The following is a 22,545-nucleotide window of genomic DNA, read 5'->3' as shown; positions in this document are numbered from 1 at the left end:
AGTTAACCTTTTTCACAAAACAGTTGTTCCTTAAAGACTGCGGCAGAAGATCAATTTAGAGTCTGAGTTATCAGTAGTCTATTTGGAAAAAAAAAAAAAAAAAAAAAAAAAAGAAAAAAAATAAGTGGCATGACCTTCCTACAGTCCTTCTAATAGCACAAAACAGAGTCAACCCAACAGACGTGTATTTTGCTCCAAGGAGTAACCCAGTAGACTAAATACTCCCTGTGCTTACCCCTCACAGTGGCTTTAGGGAACAGCACTGCTGGTTCCTGGAAGATGCTAAATGGAATATAGCACATCCCTTCATTGCCTTGGTAGCATTACCATTTTCAAAGCTAACATAGCCTTTCACCTTCCTTGCCATACTATAACAGAAGTTCTTGGGACAAGAGAAAAAAAAATTAGCATCAACATAGCCTCCTTTTTATGGCCAACATTCCTAAAGTACAAGCATCCAGTTAAAGTACTTATTCCATCACCTGAAAAATGCCTCTCTCACCTCCCCATGCCTGTATGATATTCTGCAGCTCAAACCTCTGTCATTATAACTTCCTCCATGTTGTGTGAACACAAATTTGTAGCATACTGAAAGTGAACCTAGGAGAACAGCATAAAACACATGGAACTGAATATGCAAATAAGTCTAGAACTGTTCAGATTTTCTTGGATTTTTTTGTTCTAATAATATATACCTCCATTTGTAAAAGCAGCAGTAATGCTGCTGGCGTTTTTCAGAAGCCAGGACTATGGACCAAGTTACTGTGCACAAGACTGGGGCCAAAATGTGACAGGGCAAATGCCTAATGGTGACTCAGTCATATCATTACACTGTCATTTTCCATAAAGAAACAGTTACTCATGCTCAAAGTTGTTGGACACAGCTTTGTTTCCCTTCTCCCTTCCCCTCCCAGCTCATACAGACATTCATTTTGTCTGATTAGATGAGGAGGACTTTGAGCATTTACCTCCTGGCAGGTGAGAGTTGAAAATACTACAATCATTCCTTTCTTCCATCCCTGTTTAACCAGAGAAAGTTGAGAGGAAGTGATTGCAGGGAAGTGAAGTCCTGTTTCCCCAGCTCATGCTGCCATAGGAAATCAATTTGGAGCAAAGGTTCCATCTTGAAAACGTCACACAGAATGGAAAAATATAAAATAAAAAATGATAAAGTCAGTTCCAACCATTCCTCCAGGTCTAGCTGCTCCTCTGTGTTCTTCTAGCACAGCTGACAGCACAGCTAGAGGAATATCTGCTTTCTCTGCTGACTGGTGCCATGGGGTCCTCAGCCTCAAATTAATTGCCCCTCACCCACTTGTGCAATTCAAGAGAAACTGCTGGAGCATCAGTCTCGCCCTCCAGTCTGAAAAAAAAAAAAAAAAAACAAAAAAAACAAGCAGTCTGTGGGGCCTAGCTGGACCTCTCTCTCCTCTGATCCTCCACTCAATAAACATGCAAAGCTGCAGATTTCCTTCCCAGGCACAGTGGTTTGCTTCCCATGCACCAGAAAAGGAAAATAACCACTACTGAAATACAAATATGGCAAAGGACCACAGTGGTTTCAGCCTCGAAGAGGTATTTTTCTTTAGCAGAGTGATCAGACACTGGTTTCACCTTTCCAGTACCTCTGAAATTCTCCAAGATGCCATTTTTTCCCCAGTGTTTCATCAGGAGATACTTTTTTTCGATACTTTTTTTTCATGCTATAGATCTGAGAAATTATCCATGGCAAGAGCAGGAGGAACAAACAGCCCGGGCTCTGCTTCTTTTGCTGTTTGTCACAACACCTCAGCAGAAGGGAAATCCTGAACAAGAAATTGTTCAGAGGAAAATAATGGCCAGGTTTACTTGCCATTGTTCTCCCAAGTATTCCATTTACTTGGAAACACTATTCTGCCTCAAGATGAGCAGTGGTGAGCTGAAGTAGCCGTGCCCTGGATGAAGCAAGTCCCGAGGTACGGAATCAGGTCAGCTGCTAAGGCAGGGACTAAAATTACAGGGACTTTCTGAAGGGACTTAGAGTCTTAATCCACTTTATGTCTACTCCACTGCAAAAGGACAACATCCTCCTGAACTGAAAAACAAGTTGAAAAGACTGGTATTGTCCTTGTCTTTTAAAAGACATGTTTTAGAGAAAAACAGCGAGGTTACTGTTCCTACACAGGCAATAGTCACATAGGTTCAGTTCATTCTTAAACGCAGTGACCTCCATATCCTCCAGTGGCTGACCCCATGTATCAAGCACTCACCATTGCACCTAACAGCTCTGGAGAAGGGAGTGCTTCAGCAAAATACTTCTTACCCTGTGTTTAGATAGGGAGATTCAAACTTCAGTTCTTCCTACATCTACCTACACTTACGTGAATCGTGAACTTGCAAGAAAATCTGGGTCAGAAATATGCACGCACACCCACGCACTTGGTGTGCCTTCCCCAGAGAGGGAACAAGCAGCCTCACCCTCAAAGTGCCTCGGACTGTATCAGATATGTAAATGTGTGAGCACAGTGTGTCTAGACTGCCACTTTAGAGACTGCCGAAGGCTCTACTGAAGGCTCCCATCAGCTGCCAACACATTAGGCTCAGGAATTTGCTGATTCCACCAAGGGATGCACACACCAAGCGTCTTACATGACCAGGTATATTAGTAATGATATTTAAGTTGGAGGAAAAAAAAAAATACAAAGACAGCTTCAGAATAACCCTTTGAGTCATTGCTGAGATAAAGATGAACTTCTTTAAGACAACAATTCCTATATTAAATAGCGAGACTCCCAGTGGATGGCAGCAGAAAAATCGTTGTTGCTCACAGCAGTGGCTAAAGCACACATACACCAACAAAAGCATAAACCAAAGACCCTTCCTACTGCCCTACGAACTCTAACAGATGTCTTCGGTGGAGGGCGTGTCTCTTTTTGCCCACAGATGAGCAATATTAAAAAACTGACACCAGGAAAGATGACGGGGGTAGCAGAAAACCTGAACGGAACCAAACTGCCTGATCTTCTGATTTCAGGGACAAATGAGCACAGCACAGTATTTTGCAAGATCAATCTCTTGCAACCTTCTGAGAGGCACAAGTTCAATATTCCTTTTCTTTGTCACGTCAGAATAGAAATAAGTATTTATACACACACACACGTTTGAAAAAAAGGAGTTTAGCAAGACCCTTTAGAACTTGCTTAATGCTTACCAGATTTGACCAGGTGGGCCTACCAGCACCAGTGAGTCTGATCTTACCAGTGCAGGACATTGACTGTATCATTACACCTTTTCCTCCTCAGGGCTTAAAAGGACCATGACAAAGCAACAGCCACATATGACAGGAGTGAAATAGGGACTGAAACCCCTGCAAACATCATGCCTTCCATATTTCTCAAACTGACGCAGTCTGGACAGCAATTGCTCGCTACAGAATCAGCATCCCTCAATCCCTGCTATCTTCAAGGAGCTGTTAACTGCTTCCACTGAGACAGAGGAGGTCAGGACATTCAGCAGTCCCCATGACTATACAGTAACAAGAGCAAGTTGCAGTGGCATCCTTCCTTATGAAATTCTACCTCTTCCATTTGATTAGTGAAAACCCTTTTCCATCTCCATGATGAGAAGCAGAAAAGCTTTAAGGCCAGCCAATACGTCTCAAGGCAATTCCGTCCCTGTCAGATCTTGTTGCTTCAGCAAATGTTACAAGTTGGTGACCACTGGCTACAATTATCACTAAAGGCTAAGCTCCTTCCCCGTGCCTTAAAGGGTGCAGCATTTCTCTTTCTAGATCTTCAAAGGAGAGTGATGCCACACTCACCCAGGAGCTGCAGGCAGCAGGACATATTCTACAATAAAAGCCAGCAATGAATTCTGCTGTAAGGAGGAATCTCAGCAGCAGCATGAACTGCATGAGAATAGGCTCACGTACCCAGCATTCTACTGAATTAAAAAATAGGGCATTGATTTTGTTATTCATTTTTGTGTTTAACTCAATATTAATCTCTGCATATGAATGCCTCTTCCCTACACCACTTTTTCATGCCTCAGCAGAATTTCTAGTCAGCAGCAGAAACAGAGATGTAGGTCCGAAGAACAAATCGATCAGTCTGCTACAAAGACAAACTGTATGTGAGAAAAGGCCTCTGAGCGGGTTGTCAGTCAAAGCCTCAGTTCTCATTTGTCAGCGAGTACCACCCTTAGTCTGCACATGAGGAGAACAGAGAAGAAAGCCAGCAACACTTACGCAAGGCATGCCACTCATCCTGGCGGATTGTCTTGGTGATGTTGTAGGTGAGGTTCTTGGGAATGGTCGCTGAGGAGTAGTGGTACTTGATGTATGTGCACCGCTCAATTGCTCCTGGGAAGGGCAAAATGTAGAAAAGAAAGGAAAGTGCTGTTAAATGAATGCAACACGTCCTCCCAGACGTAGGTCAGACAGGCTTGACAATCAAAAGCAAAGGTTAGGAGCAAAGCAATCCCTACCATCAGCCCACTGTGACAACCAGTGCTATCTTTGGCCCATGACAGGCACAAGCTACCTGTAGGGTAAGGTCACATCCAAACTCATGATACACCAAAGGCCCTGCAGCAGCTGCCAGTGTCTGCTTTCACCATGAGATATATACATGGCAAATCACCCCTTCTTTCATTTATCTGAACCATGAATTAGCAGCAGGCGTGTCGACATTTACTGTGGATAAACTGTAAATTCACAACTTGGCTTATCCTGCAGTAATGTGTCTCAATGTCCATATTCCAGGAGATACACAAAGCAAACATCTTTGATCTTTCCTTCAGTAATAAAAAACAGCACAGGAAAAATAATATAAATAGATAGTGAATAGTTTTCCCAACTCTCTTCCACCCCATAGCCAAGAAAAAAGACAAGAAGCAGTATATGTGATAGGCTATGGTATGTCTCTTGAAAGTACCCAGACACTTTCATAGCAGGCTCAGACACAGAATTTATTGGCACTCCTGAATAATGAGCCTCAGATGGCAAAGCAAATGGCTGAAATGAGCAAAGTTTTTCCCCTGTAGTCAGGATTTCATCTATGTTTTATGGAAAACACACCAAGTGCTTCTTCTGTTTGTCTTCTGGTCATAGTATTACATTCTTCTTTTACAGCCACTTTCCTTCCTCTACAATAATCACACCTTCAGGCCCTGATCTCCTCGCATCTCTGCCTAGTTAGTGTCCTTAGAGGAGTGGGTCTGGCATAGCCTGATGCCTTCCATGAATTACAGCCCAGACAAATTTCAGAACTGATCAGAAACCTGTGATAGTGCAACCATTCTTGCATTGATGAAAACCAGTAAGGTTTCCTACATCCATTTTGTCAGCATCCTCAGCTAACTCTGCCTTTATTAGGCCCTCTCACTAAGCAGTCAGATTCAAAGCTCATTAAAGACATTTTTCTATTAATATTACGGTATTTTGGATCAGGCTTTTAATAACAAAATAGTCATCCTTAATGTGGTGGGCCACACTGTCTGCTACTAGCTACCACTGGTCAGAGAAGCAGCTATGCTGGAAATGCTTTTATGTATTAAAAATACATTAACACAGACACTCAATAGAATAAATTAATTGAAGCAATGAATTATATAAAGAAAGAGTGCTATACACTAAGAGGCAGGTAGAGAACACTTACTGTCAGCCTGAACTGAAAAGGCAGAGCCAGTAGCCTTATATCAACAGCTCCAAGGGGTTAAATATGCTTTTATGCCACTAGAAATATAGGTTTCTATCTCAGGTTGCAAAAATATTACTTGGCATGAACTCAGATCATACAGCATGAATAAGAAAACCCATGAAACAAAATTATGAGTTACATCATAGTCTACTAGCATCTTCTAAAGTTAGTGCAATACAAATATTTGAGGCCCTCATTGTTTGCTCCTCTTAAGCATTCTTCACATTCTGCCTTTGACAGCAATTAGATTAGACAAAGCCAAATATTATAGGGGAAAAAGGCAAAATATTTACATATGTATCTGCCTGCCCTGACAGCGTGATGGGCTTCTGTGTGAGTCTGCACCATCTGGGCACCAAATGTACGCCCAGAATTAAAGTTTCAAACTAAGAATAGTATTTTTAAGAAGATAGCTAGCATGCAAAGAGCTTTAAAAAAAGCCCCAAATCACAACCTTGCCTTCTTATAGATTTTCCTATCCCATTTTTTCAGCTGCTTTCATGGATCAGAAGCATTGGCAAGAAAATGGAAAATGCTTATTTGTTAGAAAATAATCTTTAAGTTATCAGATATCTGTGCAGAGAAAAGATTTATATAGAATAGCAAACAGACACAGAGCCAAGATTCAAAATAAAAGCATACAGAAGGAAGGAAGAAAAAAATCCTTTTCCATTTGCTCTAACTTCTTAAAGTAATCAGCAGAAAGCAGCTCCTGTTACAGCAAAGAGGCTAATTTCTAGCAAGCTCCATCAAACTTTTTATTCTTACTGCAAATACTGATAGTAGTAATACAGTGAGCTGTTCATGATCTTATATCACCAAAGCTTAAAGCAGAAAGAGAAATTATGGTCTGAATTCGGGTCATCATTTCACCATATATATCATTTTGGGCTTATGCTTACATCCTCATTGCTTTAATGAGACTTAAGTACACGTTTGAAGACTGTCTAGAACTAAGAGTACAAATGCACTGGCAAGGGTTCAATGGTAGCTGATGTACAGCTAGATTTGAATGGTACATTCATTTATGATCTCCTTTCCAGTCACACTATGTATTTCAACACTGCTCCCACCTCTAAATAACATCCTGTTAGCTAATAAACATCATGACTCTAACCAAGAGTTGGTAGGAACCAGAAGGTAAAGTGCTCTTCAGTGTACACGGTGAGATACGTTGTCCTTTTTTCCCTACTTGTCTCTGAAATACCAAGGCTGGCCACTGCATGCAGTGAACAGGGCTGAGCAGAGTACAGAGAATTCAGTTGTACCTAGGAACTGTGCCCTCTACTCGTCTTACATGGGGAAACAGACCCCTGGGTCCAACAGATAAGGATGCTGCTCCTGGATTTTCACCCTTCACTGAAACATTAAGTGTAGGTTCACTGCTAGAATAAGTAAGTCTAATTTTTTGTTACAGGGCTCAAAATGCTTCCGTCTAATCCAAGTTACTGGGCTCAATAAAGGGATAAAAGGGTGAAACAATAGCCTATGGTATACTAGAGGTCAGCCTGCATGAGCTACTGGGTCCTTTTGGTTTTAGACTATTAAACTCTCCTGTGAATGCCGAGTTTAACGCACTCAGGAGAATGTAGTTCAGGGTGTTTCAAAGCTGTCTTCTATTCACTTCCAGTACTTCAATTACTTCAGACTCTAGAATGGCAGCAACTGCTGGAGAGAGCGCGCAGCCATCTTCATCTGCATACCCACTGCTGGTAGAAGAGGCAGGCAGGATCTTACTGGGAACTTCAAGCTTTTCATGGCCCAACTGACAAGGTTTGTGATTGCTTGACATTTAAACGTGAGCCATTTATCTAAACCTGCTCTTACAGGTATAGAGGAGTGACCCTGCTGAGTTAATGCAACCACATCAGTATATATCTTGCTGTAAGTGAGAAATAGTTTTTGAAACTTAGAAAAAAAGCTTTCATTTGTCTAGATCTGTCAATAAAAACGAGGAAAATAACGAATTTATAGCAGTGACAATTTCATACTCCATGATGTTTCCCTACTTGTCCCACACGAAAAGAAATAGTTCAAGACACCCAAACATCCAATTCCCAGAGGTCCCTGGGAGAGCAGAGGCAGTGACTGCAGAAAGGATCAAACCTACAGCTCTCCCGGAAAGTCTTCTCAAAAAAAAAGACTAAGAAATCCTTAGCTTCAGATTAATTGATAGCTATGCTCACTCCAGTCTTTGGGGTGGGAGGGGAAGCAAGAGAAAGGGAAAAAAGTAAATAAATAACACTTTCCCTTCCATACTCTCTGTAGGGTAACTGCAATTTATGGAGCATCGCCAGCCTTCAGCCCTAACTTAGAAAGACCAAATGCAACTACAGATGAGCTCTGCACTTTGCTTAAATAACAGGGAATAGTATCTATAAAGCAAACCAGCGAACAGGTTTTTTCACCTTTGCAGTTGCCATAGGAAGTGTCATAGCTGGCCACAAGAAACACAAAACCACCACAAAGCTGCTCTACTGATAGACGCAGTATATTCCATGTTTCTCTGATCCAAGTGAAATGTTTGCTGAAAACCCTAAAGAAAAGTAGCTGACATCTTTAAATAGGGTGCTAGGAAAGGGATCAGCAGGAAGATGCAACCAGAACGATGCAGAGGAAAACTGACATACCATCCTCCCATAAGCACAGATGCTCAGAGGGGATTCGGCAGCTGTAACTCTGCACTTGGCAACCCCCTGTTCCAGCAAAATTCAGACGCCAAGTGAAAAATGAGATAAGGAAACTAGAGATAGCTTCATCCAGAGCAGCTAAGTCTTCACAGCGTCAAACACGCCAATCCTCTTACTGAACCGCTTACCTGCTCAGTTCCCCTCCCATATCCATTGAGCACTGCTCCATACCATCACCTTATTATTATACAGTATTTCCTCTTCACTCCATTACGAGGAAAATTCTTAGACTGTGCTATAGCAGGAGTATCACCTGAAAACATTGTGCAATTCTGTTCTATTCAATTTTCAAAACTGTCCCAATATCCTGATGTTAGTTCAGCTGCTAGTTAAACTCAGCTCCCACTGCATTACTAGCGCTGTGAACACTACCCTGGCAGAGGCCCTAAATTGTTTGGTAATGCAGGGGGTGACTGAACCGTTCCCCCACTCTAGGCTGAACAGGGTTGAGATCAATTAAAAGGAAGGTCATGCTCCTGGTAACCATACTGTATTGGTCTGGTTGGGTAAACAGACAGCTTTTTGGGCCGGTATCCTTCTCCATCACCAAACTGTGCCCCCCCTCACTTTAAATATAACAATAATTCAACATTTTCAAACTTCTCCAAGAAAAAGTCTTTACTCATGGTTAATTAAAGAAATAGAATGAAAATTCAAAATGTTGCCAGGGTATCGGTCACATGAGTCCTACAATTTGGCTCTCAGAAGTGCCCAGAGGCATTTGCCCTGTGAGGTCAGCTTAACTTTTGCAAAGGTGGTTGTCAAGTTTCAGGAATTTATACTGTGATCATATAGTTTAGTCTTCTGCATTATACAGACCAACACATCTGACAGCTGGCAACAGAAAGTAGTCCTTCAGATCGTCTTTGATGGAACTCAATCTGTGAGAGCAGTTAGGTAAGCGTCAGCAGTATCACTTCAGATCCAGCCCAAGATGGCACACAGAAGAGTTACTTACACGGGTTATCTGACTATACTCCTCTCCTGCCATGAGGGCTACAAGATTTCGTATTCTTCTCCCTCCCCAACTTTCAGGGCTGCAGACTGTGGAATTATTCATAAGTTTCAGGTACAGATTAGCCCAACACCTGTGAACAAGTTTCCTTTGGTAGCTGGAGGGCTCACAGCTACACATAAGAATTTCTCCCACTCTAAGACTCTTTGCAGCAGTCCTTGGGTAAGAGCAACCAGGAAACTCAGATGCAGGGAGCCAGCAGCTCACTTCCTCTGGATGAAGTGTGGCGTGACTGTTCCAGACCTCACAACAAGCCAGCACTGACCTGACAGTCACTTTGTTTCCTGTAACAGCAGAGATCTGAAACCAGGTGGTACCCATTCTTCTCTTGTAGTAGGTATGTTTATTTCTAAAAATAATCCATCTGTACAGCTAGTGTTTGTTTTATTACACTTCCTGCCAAGGCTTTTGATATGAGGAGCCTCCCTGAAAAGACTGACGTGGATGTTCTGAGCCTTTCCTACCTCCAGGCAGCTTTTTCTTCTTCTGTGTTGTACATACCTCTGGATGAACTGTTTGTAGCAAGCAATTTATTCCACAAAATTCACCCTTTGTGCTAGCTCTAATTTTTACAAATCTGTTTGAGAATTACTACACAAATATTTCCTAGTAAAAGGAATCTTAGCCTCTGGCTTGCAAACTGCACTCACTACATTGCTATTCATTATGAGAAATTGCCTTCTGTGTGAGACCGTCTTAATCCCATGGTTTGGTTGCTGTTCCCTCATTGGGTGACTATATCCACACCAAGCTGACAGAAGATGCAGATCGGTCATTTAGCCTCTAATTGTTTCACATTATCTTCAAAAAAATCTGTAGAACAGACAAAGTTTATAGTTTTTTCTTAGCATAACATTTCAGTAAGGTTTCCAGGGGCTGTAATCATACTTAGGGCTAGGATCAGGTTACACAAAGCAATTGCATGTGGTACATATATCTATTCAGTCTTAAAAGTCTTGTGTCCTTTGGAAAAAGTTCATTTTTAAATTGTGCTAGCATTCTATACAGCCTCCAAACCAGCTCTGGCTATTCAGGCTGGTGCAATTTAAGAATTACTGCCCTCAGCTGTACATCCTGCCCTCAGCCTCTTAAACCATTTAATATGAATCATCAGAACTCATCTGGAGGTGCCTTAAGATCGGCAAGGTTGTTGCTGCAGTTTCAGCATGCATTAACTGGGCAAACTAAACCCTGGAGGAAGGCTGGAGGGGAAATTAGGCTCTACCTTGACCAGCTGCTATGACAGAATTGCAATCAGATATGCTGACTAGTTAATAAACTCATGATGAGTAACAATCATCTTAATGAAGGCAGAGACTTCATTAGAAAGTATTGCAACACACTTAACAAGATTATTTCATTATGTCTGGAGTAACACTAACCATGAAAGTATCGGCTATGTATTTGTTCCTATCTATAAATATATTAATGCCAAAAATATAGGTATATTATTCTCCTGCATTAATTGTAGAATCATTTATGATAGAAGGGTCCTCTAGATGTCAACTGGTGCAATACCCTGCTCAAAGTTAAATCAATGTCAAAGTTAAAATCAAATTCAAAGACAGTTCACTCAGGGCCTTGTTCAGTCAAGTTTTAGATACCTCCAAGAATGGAGGTGTGCAAACTCTTTGAGCACCTGTTCCAACATCTGACCACCTTCATTATGAATTTTTTTTTCCCCTAATACCTAATCAGAATTTCCCCTGGTGCCACATTAATATCTTGAATACTGGAATACCTAAGGGTAAAGGTCTAAAAATCTAGGAAGAATATGCAAATGACATCGCCTTAATCAACATGTCTGATGAATATTCATTAACTTATATGCATAAATAGAAGCCAATGTTCTAATTAGTGGAGCTCAAGATATATCTTCAGCTGCAGCACGGGCCAAATTTTTAGAACAGGAGATCATATTTGTTCCTGGCTATCTCCGGCATCATCCTGAACTGAGGTTCACAGCTTGATCTGCCAGTAGGACTTGTTGCTACTTGTCCTAGATAAAGTGGAACAACTTCTGGTACTGGTTGTTGCTTGCTGTGGGCTACAAGGACATTGCACTGATGCCTCACTTCAATTGACAGGTTGAGTTTGTGTCTTTTGGGTTTAAGACTAAGTTGCTCGTCCCAAGCTGCTACCTCTAGAAGTGGATAGAGGTGCACTATTAGCTTCTACTCACCATTTACAGGTTCATATGAAAGTCAGAGAGGGTGATGTGATTCAATCCCCTTCTCCATTCACAGACAGACCCAAGGGTCAGATATTGGGAGAGACAATGAATGTGTCTATGGTAACACTTAACATGTATCAGGAGTGCACTTTTGAAAATGACATCCTGATCATCTCTAGTTACCATGCTTTGGTTCATAACACCATGTGCTGTAAGACCATGCCAACTAGATTCTCCACAAATAAAACTAAATTGGAAGATGAGTTAATGAGAATTCAACAAATGGTACAAGAGCAGAGCCAGTCTGAAGTAACATCCCCTCCCTGAAAATACACACAAAATGAACATTAGACCCTAAGCACCAATTGTTTGCTACAAATCCACCTCTGTTGTACCATACTATTTATAAATGTCAATCTAGCCTATGTTGTGTGCATCTCTGCAGTTAGAATCATCCTCATACGGACTGCCAAAGGAAGTTCAGACCATAGCTCTAGAAAAGCCAATCTACCTACCTAAGATGGTTTATCTCCGAGACCAGAGAAGCATATGGAACAGCCACCATGGCATGAACAGTACCACAGCTAGGAGCACAGGTCTGCAGTCAAGTTCTGTAGACCTGCAATTCCTTCCCTCCTAATGCAGTGGAAGAAGTGCTGTGGTCATCACTGACATGCTCACACCAGCCATGCTCACAAACACAAGTGGGCAAATAAGTCTGCGTTTTGGGTTCAAAAGCCAACTTGAAAAACTAGCAGGGGGACAACACTGACACAACCAGGAAAAAAAAAAAAAAAAACAACCTGAAACTGAAAAAGTTTTGTACATCCACAAAACTGATCTAATCTGTAACTTATTTTGACATCTTTAAGGAATAATTTTTAAAATGTATTTCAATTGAAAGAATCAAAAGTGTATTTTGAAAATTCTAAAACATGGACATTTTTCTTAATTTTTCGTAGTGTTTTTTCCAGCTGAAACCATCAGCCACATTACATCAAGTTTCACAAGTGGTTCTGCTCCCTTGTAAGTTCTTTGTTTCAGAGCCCATTTTCTGCATAAAAAGAAATAACAATTTGCTAACTGTATTTACTATAAATCTAAGGCACCTATATCTTCCCTGTTGGGTAAAATGCAAAAAGTCTGCCAGGCTTCCAGTGGCAAAAGGATATTTCGATAGCCAGAACTCTACAATATCACCTAAATTTGCTTTTTATATGTAGATGTCTTTACTGACAACGAGAAAATGTAATGAACACAGAACTTCAGCGAAACACACTCAGAAGATGACAGCATTCTACATTTTACCTGGAGGAAAAGCTTGCTTGTATTCACCAAGTTGGCAGCCACTGAAAGCATGAGACATTGTCGTGGTTTTGTTTAGTAGAGGGGGGCCTAAGGTGGTAGCTTCTGTAGGAAACTGCTAGAAGTCGCTCCCCTTTGTTCAGGGGACTTGGCCAGGCCTAGGGCAGACCCACTGCTGGCCAAGGCCGAGCCGATTGGTAGCAGAATGTCCCGTGATAACGCCTCTGCGATAACGTATTTAAGAATGGGAAAACAGAAAAAAAAAAAGAGGGAGAAGAGAAGATGTGAAGAAGCTGAGCGGGGGCAGAGGCGCAGAGGGGGAGGCGCACGCCTCATTTTTTCTTATATTTTCTCTCCCTGTTCTCTTGGAGGGTGGGGGGAGTGAGAGAGAGACTGCGTAGTCTGGTCCTGATCGGGGCTGAACTACGACAGACATTCATAAGATAAATAATACTTCATCCCTGAAATGGCACATACCCAGCAAATACATTAACAGAACGTACGTCAAAGATTTTCATTAGGAAAGTGACCAAAGTTTTTTTTCCAGAGTGACAAGCAGAATCTTCCTGCTCTTTTTTCCTCCCATTTTTCTTTTATAATTCATCTCACTTGATTTCCAAATAAAGATTTTCTCAGAGCTTCTAACTTAGTAAAACTTGTTAGACAATGCTCAGCTGGTAAATAAGTCTTGTAAAAACCCAGTGAAAACATAGCAGGGAGGACAGTTTAATGGACCCAACATACTGTACTATACTGTACAATCCATACAGAAAAGGGATAATAGATGACACTATGCCATACCCATTCTTCCCAGTTCAACAGGGATGAAAACCTGCCAGCTCACTTTCTGTACTGATCCATTATATCTCTAGAGATATGGAAAAAAGTCAGATATAAAGTGCACATGAAATTGAAGCAATCCATGAAGCTTATGGATCTCCAGACGCATACAACAGCTTTGTCATGCACTGGCTGTATGGTCACCAGATTCCACACTTGGACTTCCAAATATTTCAGACTAAAACACCTACATTTACATTTCAACTTCTGTTTCCACACTGAAATATCCAGTTCTCCTTTTCAACCACTGTGTGAGAAAGATAGAGGTGCAGATGTGTGATGCACACACTGAGCAGACAGCAACACTTTCAGAGTAGAGGAAAAAAAGTGCCTGAACAGCTTTTGCTAGGCCTGTTCCCCACATGCTCTATGGATATCCCAGCAAATGGCAGCTTGCTTAAAGCAACCAGCTGGCAGAATATAAATATTCCACCCATGATAAGAAAAGAATCCAAGTATGAGACCAAAAGCTGAATTTGCATTGGAAAGCGATGAGCTCACTCTTTCTCTCCAGGGACCAAGGAAAGGGGGCTGGCAAGGAAGCTGGAGCAAAAGGATGGCTACAAAACACTTTTTTACTCCAGCTATTAATAACAGTCTCCAAGCCACAGGGCACTTGAGAGGAGGAAGGCATCTCCTTGCTTCTATTAATCTTTTTGTCCACCTATTTGCATTGGGCTGACCACAGGGGAGAGGGAAGCAGAACACGAATGAAAAGTTAAGGAGGTTAAAAGGACTGAAAAATATTTGCTCCCGCTTGTTTGGAGGCAGAAATTAAATGATCAATAAAAAGTCACTGAGACAGCAATTACCAGTAAAAACTCACTGATGACCCAGTAGCTCATGGAGCAAAGCATTATCTCAGCACTGCTGTCAAGCCAAAGAAAAAGCACAGCAAATGCTATGCCATGGACAGGTTCCTTTTATATGAATGTACACCTTCTCATTCTCATAGTAAGATACTCCCATGAAGCTTGGTATTTAGTGAACCAGCTTTGAAATATATTTCAGAGAGATGTCAGGGAAGCAGGGTCCCAGATTGATCTGGGATCTGTGATCACATGCAGTGAAGTCTAAGGATGCCTATCTTTGTACCTTGGAAAGCTATGCTATATGCTGCTTTGCAATGTACACATGCCTTTCTATACACATTTACTCCTCTTTTCTTCTTAAAGCTAGAGGAACATAAGCCCTTCTCTGTGTCTCCTTATTGTTACTTTACAGCTAGATCCACAAATTGCTGAGCTGGAGAAAGCACTTAGCTTTCTTGTAGTACTTCAAGTTCATGCTTAAACAGCAGAAATCACAACATAACAGAGAATCATTCTGATGCTTTGCACCCCACATTAGGGAACTTAAACTGAGATCTAATGCAGACTAATCTCCCAAAAGGTCCCACTTACAGGCTCACCTTCATCCAGCACCTACAGAAGTCTCTTAAGTCCTTTCATTTAAGTCATGTTCTTACGTGGGCTATGTAACTTATCCACATGACACTATTTTCACATAGACTTTGTCCCCTAATACCTTTTTTGTGGTGGGGAAAAGGGAGAATGAAGGATAAAGTTCTTTAGTTCTTTGCAGGGGTTATATATTAAGAATTCACAGGAATCAAACCAAGGAGACGAATTTTTAGAATAACTATATTTTTCCTGTATCTTAAAAAAAAAAAAAAAAAAAAAACAAAAAAAAGCATTTTGCTTATATGCTGAAGTTAAGATGTGGTTTCCTAACTCACCTGGTTACATACAAGAGGTGAATTGGCTTGCCTTAAATTTTGGGAAGTACAGCACCATTAGCATGGTTCCTGGTTTGGACATTTTAAACAAAAGGTAACTATGGGAAACACCAGGTTTCCACAGGATTGCAGTTCCAAAAAGACCTACCAGCAGGTAACTGGCCTATCAAAGAAATAAGTGAAGAAGGAATCCAGTATCAGCTTTTCAGCAACACTAGGTTTTTTCCCCTATGAGAAGACTACAGCATGGATAGACCAGAAAGGGTGCACCCTGACAAGCCCATTAACTGTTCTCTCAATCTACTGTGCAAGGGAGCACCTCTTTTGCTGATAAGGCCCATCAAGGATCCTACTGAGGTTTTAAAACTGTGCAAACAGAAGACTTTGGACATATTCTCTCTTTGGTGGGAAGATTCCTTTCTTAATAAGCACATCCTTATCTTCTGGATTCCCTAAGATTCACTAGCCTTTTCATGCTGTCCCCATTATAGTTATTTCAAGTAAGTGTTAGGGTAGTGTGGCTGGAAGAAAGGCATTTTCAAGACATCACTTCATACACAAAAAAAAAAGTATTTCCCAGATAAAGGAACCTCGCAGTTATTAAATGTATGTGCACTGTAAAGCAAACAGACAAGATCATCTCTAAGAAGTGAGCAGAGTTTCCCATGCAAGTTCATAATGTCTTTTGCCCCATAAACTCTACCAACTGAATCTCTACTCAGATCACGCAGCCTGATGGACAAAAGCTACTAAAACTACCTTGAAATAAACCTTGGGACTGTTTACTGGCAAGTAGAGACCACTAAATTATAAAGATATTAAGTATAATGGTGTCATAGTTTTGCCCCAGTCTGGACCAAGCTACGCAGTTTTTCACTCACTGTCCCCACCCTCTGAGGGAATAAGGGAGAGATAATATAACAAAAAGCCCAAGGTTTGAGATAAGGACAGGGAGAAATCATTCAAGTTACCGTTTATGGGCAAAACAGGATTGAGGAAAACTATTTATGATTAGTAAAAAAAAAACAAAGCAGGATAATAAGAGAAAAAAAAACCAACTTGCCCCCTACTCCTCCCTCTTCCTGGGATTAGCTTCATTTCAATTACCTCTACCTCCTTCCCCTCCTGCAAGCAGCATGGAGGGCAGAATAGGAAATGGGGGTTATGGTCAGTTCATCACAAGTCGTTTTCCACCACTCCTTCCTCCTCGGGGGAAGAACTTGTATTCCTCCCCTCCTCCAGTGTGGAATCCCTCCCACGGGCTACAGTCCTTTGTGAACTGCTGCAGCATCAGGTCCTTTTCCACAGGATGCAGTCCCTCAGGAAATGGCTGCCCCAGTGTGGGCCCTCCATAGGCCACAGCCTCCTTCGGGCATCCACCTGCTGCAGCATGGGGTCCTCCATGGGCCGCAGGTGGATCTCTGCTTCTCTGTGGATCTCCATGGGTTGCAGGGGGGGGACAACCTGCTTTACCATGGTCATCGCCATAGGCTGCAGGGGAATCTTGTCAGGAGTGACTTTACTCCTCCCTCTCCTTCTTCACTGACCTTAGCATCTGCAGCTGCTCCTCCCCAAGAAATTCTTCACAACCGGCAGGCAGACGAGTCTCAGGTTCTCTTCACATCTCATCTCTTCCCCACTTCTTGCAGCCAGGCTGGGCCAAGTCAGGGCCAGACGGCTAACCGTCGGGAGGCCAAAGGATGAGGGCCACAAGGCTCACACTTCCCCCTCTCTGCCCCGACTTCTGCTTCTTCACTTTTTTTTTTTAATTTTATTTTCCCCTTCTAAAATATGTTATTACAGAGGCGTTATCACTGTAACCAATTGGCTTAGCCCTGGCCAGCAGCAGGTCTGCCCTAGACCCAGCCAAGTCCACCAGATGAAGGGGAAACTTCTAGCAGCTTCGTGCGGAAGATGCCACTATGGCCACCGCCCCCACCTCCCCAGCCCACTACACAAAACCAGGACAAATGGCTCTCCAAAGTAAGGAGTAGTTTCATGTTTGACCATTCTCTTCCTCTGTAAAGTAATTCCCTGGATTATCCTTGTACAAATTATTAATTAACTGGTGAGTCGCCATCACTAAATTACAAGGATGGTCCATCTTCCTTTGTAAAGCTGTATGCATTCAGAGGGACAAAAGATTTCACGGCTGACTGCCCTTTCCTTGCAAGGCTGTTTGCTGCACTATCGTAACTGGACTCATGAGGGCTTGAATCAAATAAAAGCCTTAAGAAATTAAATGTTGCGTAGATATTTTAAAAGTGGTTCTTGAATAGTGAAACTTGAACTGAAATATACAACTAGAGGGAAAGGGAGAAGGAAAAGATGGTGGTAAGAAGATCAGACAACTGTACTGTGAAATCCAAGATGAGCTAAAGCACAATTTGGTCATTCTAAAACCTATGAACCACAGATATTGTTAATCTCTCTGCAGTTGTCTGAAATCCTAAGTGGTTGCTCCCTTACAGAAGGAAATTATTCTTGAAGTATTTGCAATAAGAAAAGTTGGTGGATGCGATGAAAAAGTATTTTTCCAATTGACTGGACTATGCCCTTACTTATCCAGTGATGAATTTTGCAATACCATCATACGCCCTTGCATTCAGAAGGCTTAAACGTTGAGTGCCTCTTCACAAATGCTACAATAATTCATTTTTGGTGCTAGCATCAAGTTCTAGCTGCACTCAAATGTACTGAAGTCAACAACTTAGGGCTAGAATCTCAACATCGCTGCAGATATTCTGCACCAAACGAGCAACACACGTATCAGAGCAGCTGAAAATATTGAAAGGATAAATGCCCTTCTATTGGGGTACAGAGGGCCGGAAACTGAGAAGGGACCAATAGATCTCTAGCCCCAACCTTCCCTTTGCTTATTCCCAATACAAAACTGGGAAGACCAGGGTATACGAATAGCTGCCAGCTACAGGAATTTAGTAGTGAGAAGACCTACTCCCAGCATGGTCTTCAACTGGAATTAAGTTGCTCTAGCCAAATCCCAAAGGCATCTAGTCTCTAAGCATGTTAGCTAAGATTCATGGCATTTCTTTTTATTTTAAGATAAGTGTAAGATGTGCCATTTAATGCAGAAATAAAAAGTGGCAGAAGCCAGTCCAGCTTATGTAACAGGGCAGCAACACAAGAGTAGAGAAAACCCAAGTAGCTCTAATAGCTTCTACTACTTTTTTACATGCCAAAGAAAGTTACAGGTTGTTGTAAAACCATGTGATCCTATCTTAGACCCAGAGCTGATATACATTTAAATGTAGAAAAACTATTGTGGGATGAGAGTTTCTCATCCAGTAGACACATGCCTACTCTGCTAGGTCAATGCAGATTAGGGAGCAGATTGGGCTTTTGCTTCTGCTGTTAAGGTTTGGGGTTTTGCAGGAAGAGGTAGATGTTGCTTTGGGAGGGTATTGTGGCACTATGTTCCCTTGCCTGTAGCATCTTCTTGTCATTTGGTAAAAGTAATCTACCACTTCTTGCATCTTCCTGTCTGAAATATCAAATCAAATCAGAGGGTCACAGTATGAAAATCTCACACTCGGTGCAATATAAAATAAGCTGGACTAAATATTTCTGCTGCCTGACAAGAAGGATTCATAGCTTGGAAGAGATGCTTCAAAATTCACATAGAGCCATTAGTTAATATAAATCTATTGATGGCAGCAACAAGCATTACTAAAAGGTAAGCATCGCACCACTGAAGATAACTGTCCCTATCCATCTTCTCCCACTACCTCTATGCCTGAAAGGCCAGAAGAATCCCACTGGGGCTTATAGCCCTAAAGTGTTATTCAACTCTTTACAATTCAACAACCTGCTTTATGATCCTCATTCTGACAGGGGAGGGGTCAACTGTATCCCAAAAGACCCATCATCATACATGAGACTAGAGAAGAAAGCACTTCCTAGCACAACTTGCAAGGCACAGAATAGCCCTTTAACTCCACATCGGAATTTCACCAGTTTTTACCACTGTTTCACACTGTGAGGGAAGGGGCTACGGAAACAGGCATTTACTCAGATAGCTCAGGATTTATTTTCTTTTAATCTTTACTCCTAGTCTGAGGTGTAATAAACACCTGTGTCTCAGTAGCACCTGATAACACCTAAAGGGATAGAGGTGTTTTGAGGCAGAATGCTGTACAAATACAGTGAACAGAACCTATGCCCTGGAAGGCTTTTGCTGTTCCTGTTTTGTACCTTTCCTCCCCACTTAGTTGCTCATTTTGTTAAATATGTAAAGATAATACTGGAACTTTAATATTTGATTTTGGAAATTATTAAGTCTACAATTCAGTATCCTATGTGCTTCTGGACTTTTTATCCATACAATGAATGCTACATCCAAGTGTTATTATAGATCACTGCATTCTATGAATGCTACGCTTTCTATTCTAATTACTACTCTTATAATACCTTGCACAGTATATTTCTTAATAACATCTCAAAACATTTAATAAAGACAGTATTGCTGCCTAATATTAAGGTACATTCTATCCCCCACAAAAAAGTCAGGCCTTCTGTTACCTACAATCAATCCCCTTTGCAGTAAGTCTAAATGCAAACCTTAATCCATCATTCTATTAACTATAAATTAAGTTATTTAAGAGACAGTAGATCTCAATTCCCCTCCTCCAAAAATCCCAATTAAATATTAAGGCAACAAAAACATGGATAGCATGTAATCACTGCTTGTCCCAAGTTAGGGACCAACATGTTATTACAATATGGAATTCTTCCTACACTAAATTACAACATGGCTTAGAAGGAGGACGGGGCAGATGTTAACCTACCCCCTAATTTTCTTTCCTCTTATTTTATCAGAGGCTATGTTCAGCCTCTCATACTGCAAAAGCATGAGGCTTCAGTTCACTGACTGTAGGATCAGGTGAAGAAGATCCAGGATGATTCTTAACATGCCTACACTGGACCATCAGCCACTCTGATGAAGGGTACAAAGCGAACATGTCAACTTAATGGAAAACACATTCTTTGGAAAACATCCAAACCTTTAAGAAAATATGCCATTAGCTTTATTCTTATGCTCTAGGGTTCTGCAATATCAAGTTTAATTACAACAATTGTGACAAAAATCATAGTAAAGAGATACAGCTGCAAGCTGAACTTGCCCAGAGATTCCAATCACCAGGGTAAGAGCCAAATGCTGCACAAAGAAGAGACTGCAGTACAAGCTCAGTGAGCAAATTACATTCAAATCACTTTCAGCAAAAATATTTCTAAGTACAGCCTAACTCAAAAGAAATAAGAGATTAAGGTGTCAGGTACATGGCTGTGATTCAGGGAAGCGCTCCCAGGACAAGGAGACTTAGGAAGCAGAAGCAAAAAGCTAGTCCCATACTGCAGCAGAAACGGAATGAGAGTAGACAAGTGCCAGACTCACTGGCAGAACAGTCAATGCCCCAAATTCTCATACAAAAGACTTGGTTTTCATCGCTGGAATCAACTAAAGAAGCAAACACTAACACAGCTTCCTCCAGCAATTGATTAGCATGATCATGCCTAGAGAAAAGAGTGCCAAAGCTTACATGGTTAATAGGACGGGTTACAGCACTTAACGCTTGTAGCTACCCAACTGAGCAACAGGCAAGAAATAGGGGCTAGCAGCACAGAGCTCTGGAAGAAAAAGGGAGGGGAATAACCCTGTTACCAATTTCAGAAATTGGTAACATCATCCTACATCTTTGTGTAACTCATTTGCAAATATGGTGGATTTTACACCTTAAGGATTAAACAGGTTTTCGAAAGATATCCACAGCAGCTGCAGGATACAGGGATAACCATTCTCAGTACAGGGACATGGCTTTGGTAAAACACTCCAGTCCTAGGTTACCAGAAAGCGAACAGCTTGAACTTGCATGAATGTGAGTTCATCCCCACAAAAGAGAAGCCTTTGTCAGGAGCACGCACAGGGGGTGAGATTGAATGTCAGCACTTCATAATGAATCACATTAAAGAAAAGATACCTCAGCAATATAGAATCCCAGAGGTTTAATAATTATCTTTCCAGAATGAGTGAGCAAGTGTCCCAGAAGTGGAGAATCCCTCTGCAGGTAGAAACCAGAAATTTCTAGGTAGTATTTCCCACATTCCAGCAAACATCTTTCCTACAGCAAAATAACCAAGTGACCTTAAGGGGTGAGAAATAACAGTGTTCATCCTTTCCCCCACAGCATTTCAGCTATGGAAAAACAGATTTGGCTATGAAATTGCATAAAAATAAGTTACTTGAAAGAAAAATATGCAGCACTCCATGTCATATAGACTACAACATTTAAGAACAGTTAAGTTGTCATCAAAAGGCGGGAGCAAGAGAAAAAATACCTTTGTTCTCTATTGAGATTTTCTACAGGCATGGTGGCATTTACTGTATTTCAGTAGTGCTGTGGCAATGCCTAGGGGCCTCAGTCTTGGACCAGGTCCCTACAAGGCCAGGCACTGTGCAATCATGAAATTAAAACTGTCCCAGACCCAGTTCTTTACCATTTTGCAAAAACTTCAAATGCTTCTGAATGTTTGCAATACCACACCTAATAAACTGATTTCATACTGGAGTGGGAAGATGTACTTAAAAATCAGTGAAAGAAAATAGCTGTATATATTACTGATATTCAAGGTCCAAGAAAAGACATAACCAGGTGGAATGATCTCATGCTCAACCATACATCTCACCTATCCAAGCAGCCTCACTAGGCTCAACTATAAATCTCACCTACCCACAAGAGTTCTTCCTTGAGGACAAGTCTGTATTTTTATTATTCATATTATACCAGGGCAGAAAACAGTTTGAAATAGTCCTGGCTGTTTAGAAGACTCAGCATCCTGTACCCTAAGATGAAGTAAGAATATGTAGACTCTTGATGTCCCATGTGGTAGTAGTATATGGTCGTGTAAGCCGCAGATTGCCTCCACAGCCTTCTCTAAACCCCAACATACTCCTCTGCTTTAATCTTAAATCTGACATCAGATGCCTTTGTCTGATTAGGATAAATTAAGTCTGAGGTTTTGATCATTCTGGAGCCCTGGTTCCCTGCCACGATGTACAAAATCAGTAAGGGGGTTTACTACAAATGACT

At 41.4% G+C, this 22,545-nt stretch overlaps 1 protein-coding gene across 1 annotated transcript in view; it reads right to left on the bottom strand.

Annotated features, from left to right (window-relative positions):
• The window catches only part of LOC104476507 (transmembrane protein 178B-like), a 135,948-nt gene that overhangs the window by 68,632 nt on the left and 44,771 nt on the right, over nucleotides 1-22,545 (bottom strand). The window contains exon 2 of the mRNA XM_086762556.1: nucleotides 4,226-4,339. Coding sequence (XP_086618682.1) covers nucleotides 4,226-4,339 — 114 coding nt within the window. The remainder of the gene's footprint in view (nucleotides 1-4,225; nucleotides 4,340-22,545) is intronic.

Source organism: Chlamydotis macqueenii, chromosome 1 (assembly GCF_036417535.1).
Source record: "Chlamydotis macqueenii isolate bChlMac1 chromosome 1, bChlMac1.mat, whole genome shotgun sequence".
NCBI lineage: Eukaryota > Metazoa > Chordata > Aves > Otidiformes > Otididae > Chlamydotis > Chlamydotis macqueenii.
The sequence above is the reverse complement of the archived record's forward strand: the minus strand, read 5'-3'. Positions and strand labels throughout refer to the sequence as shown.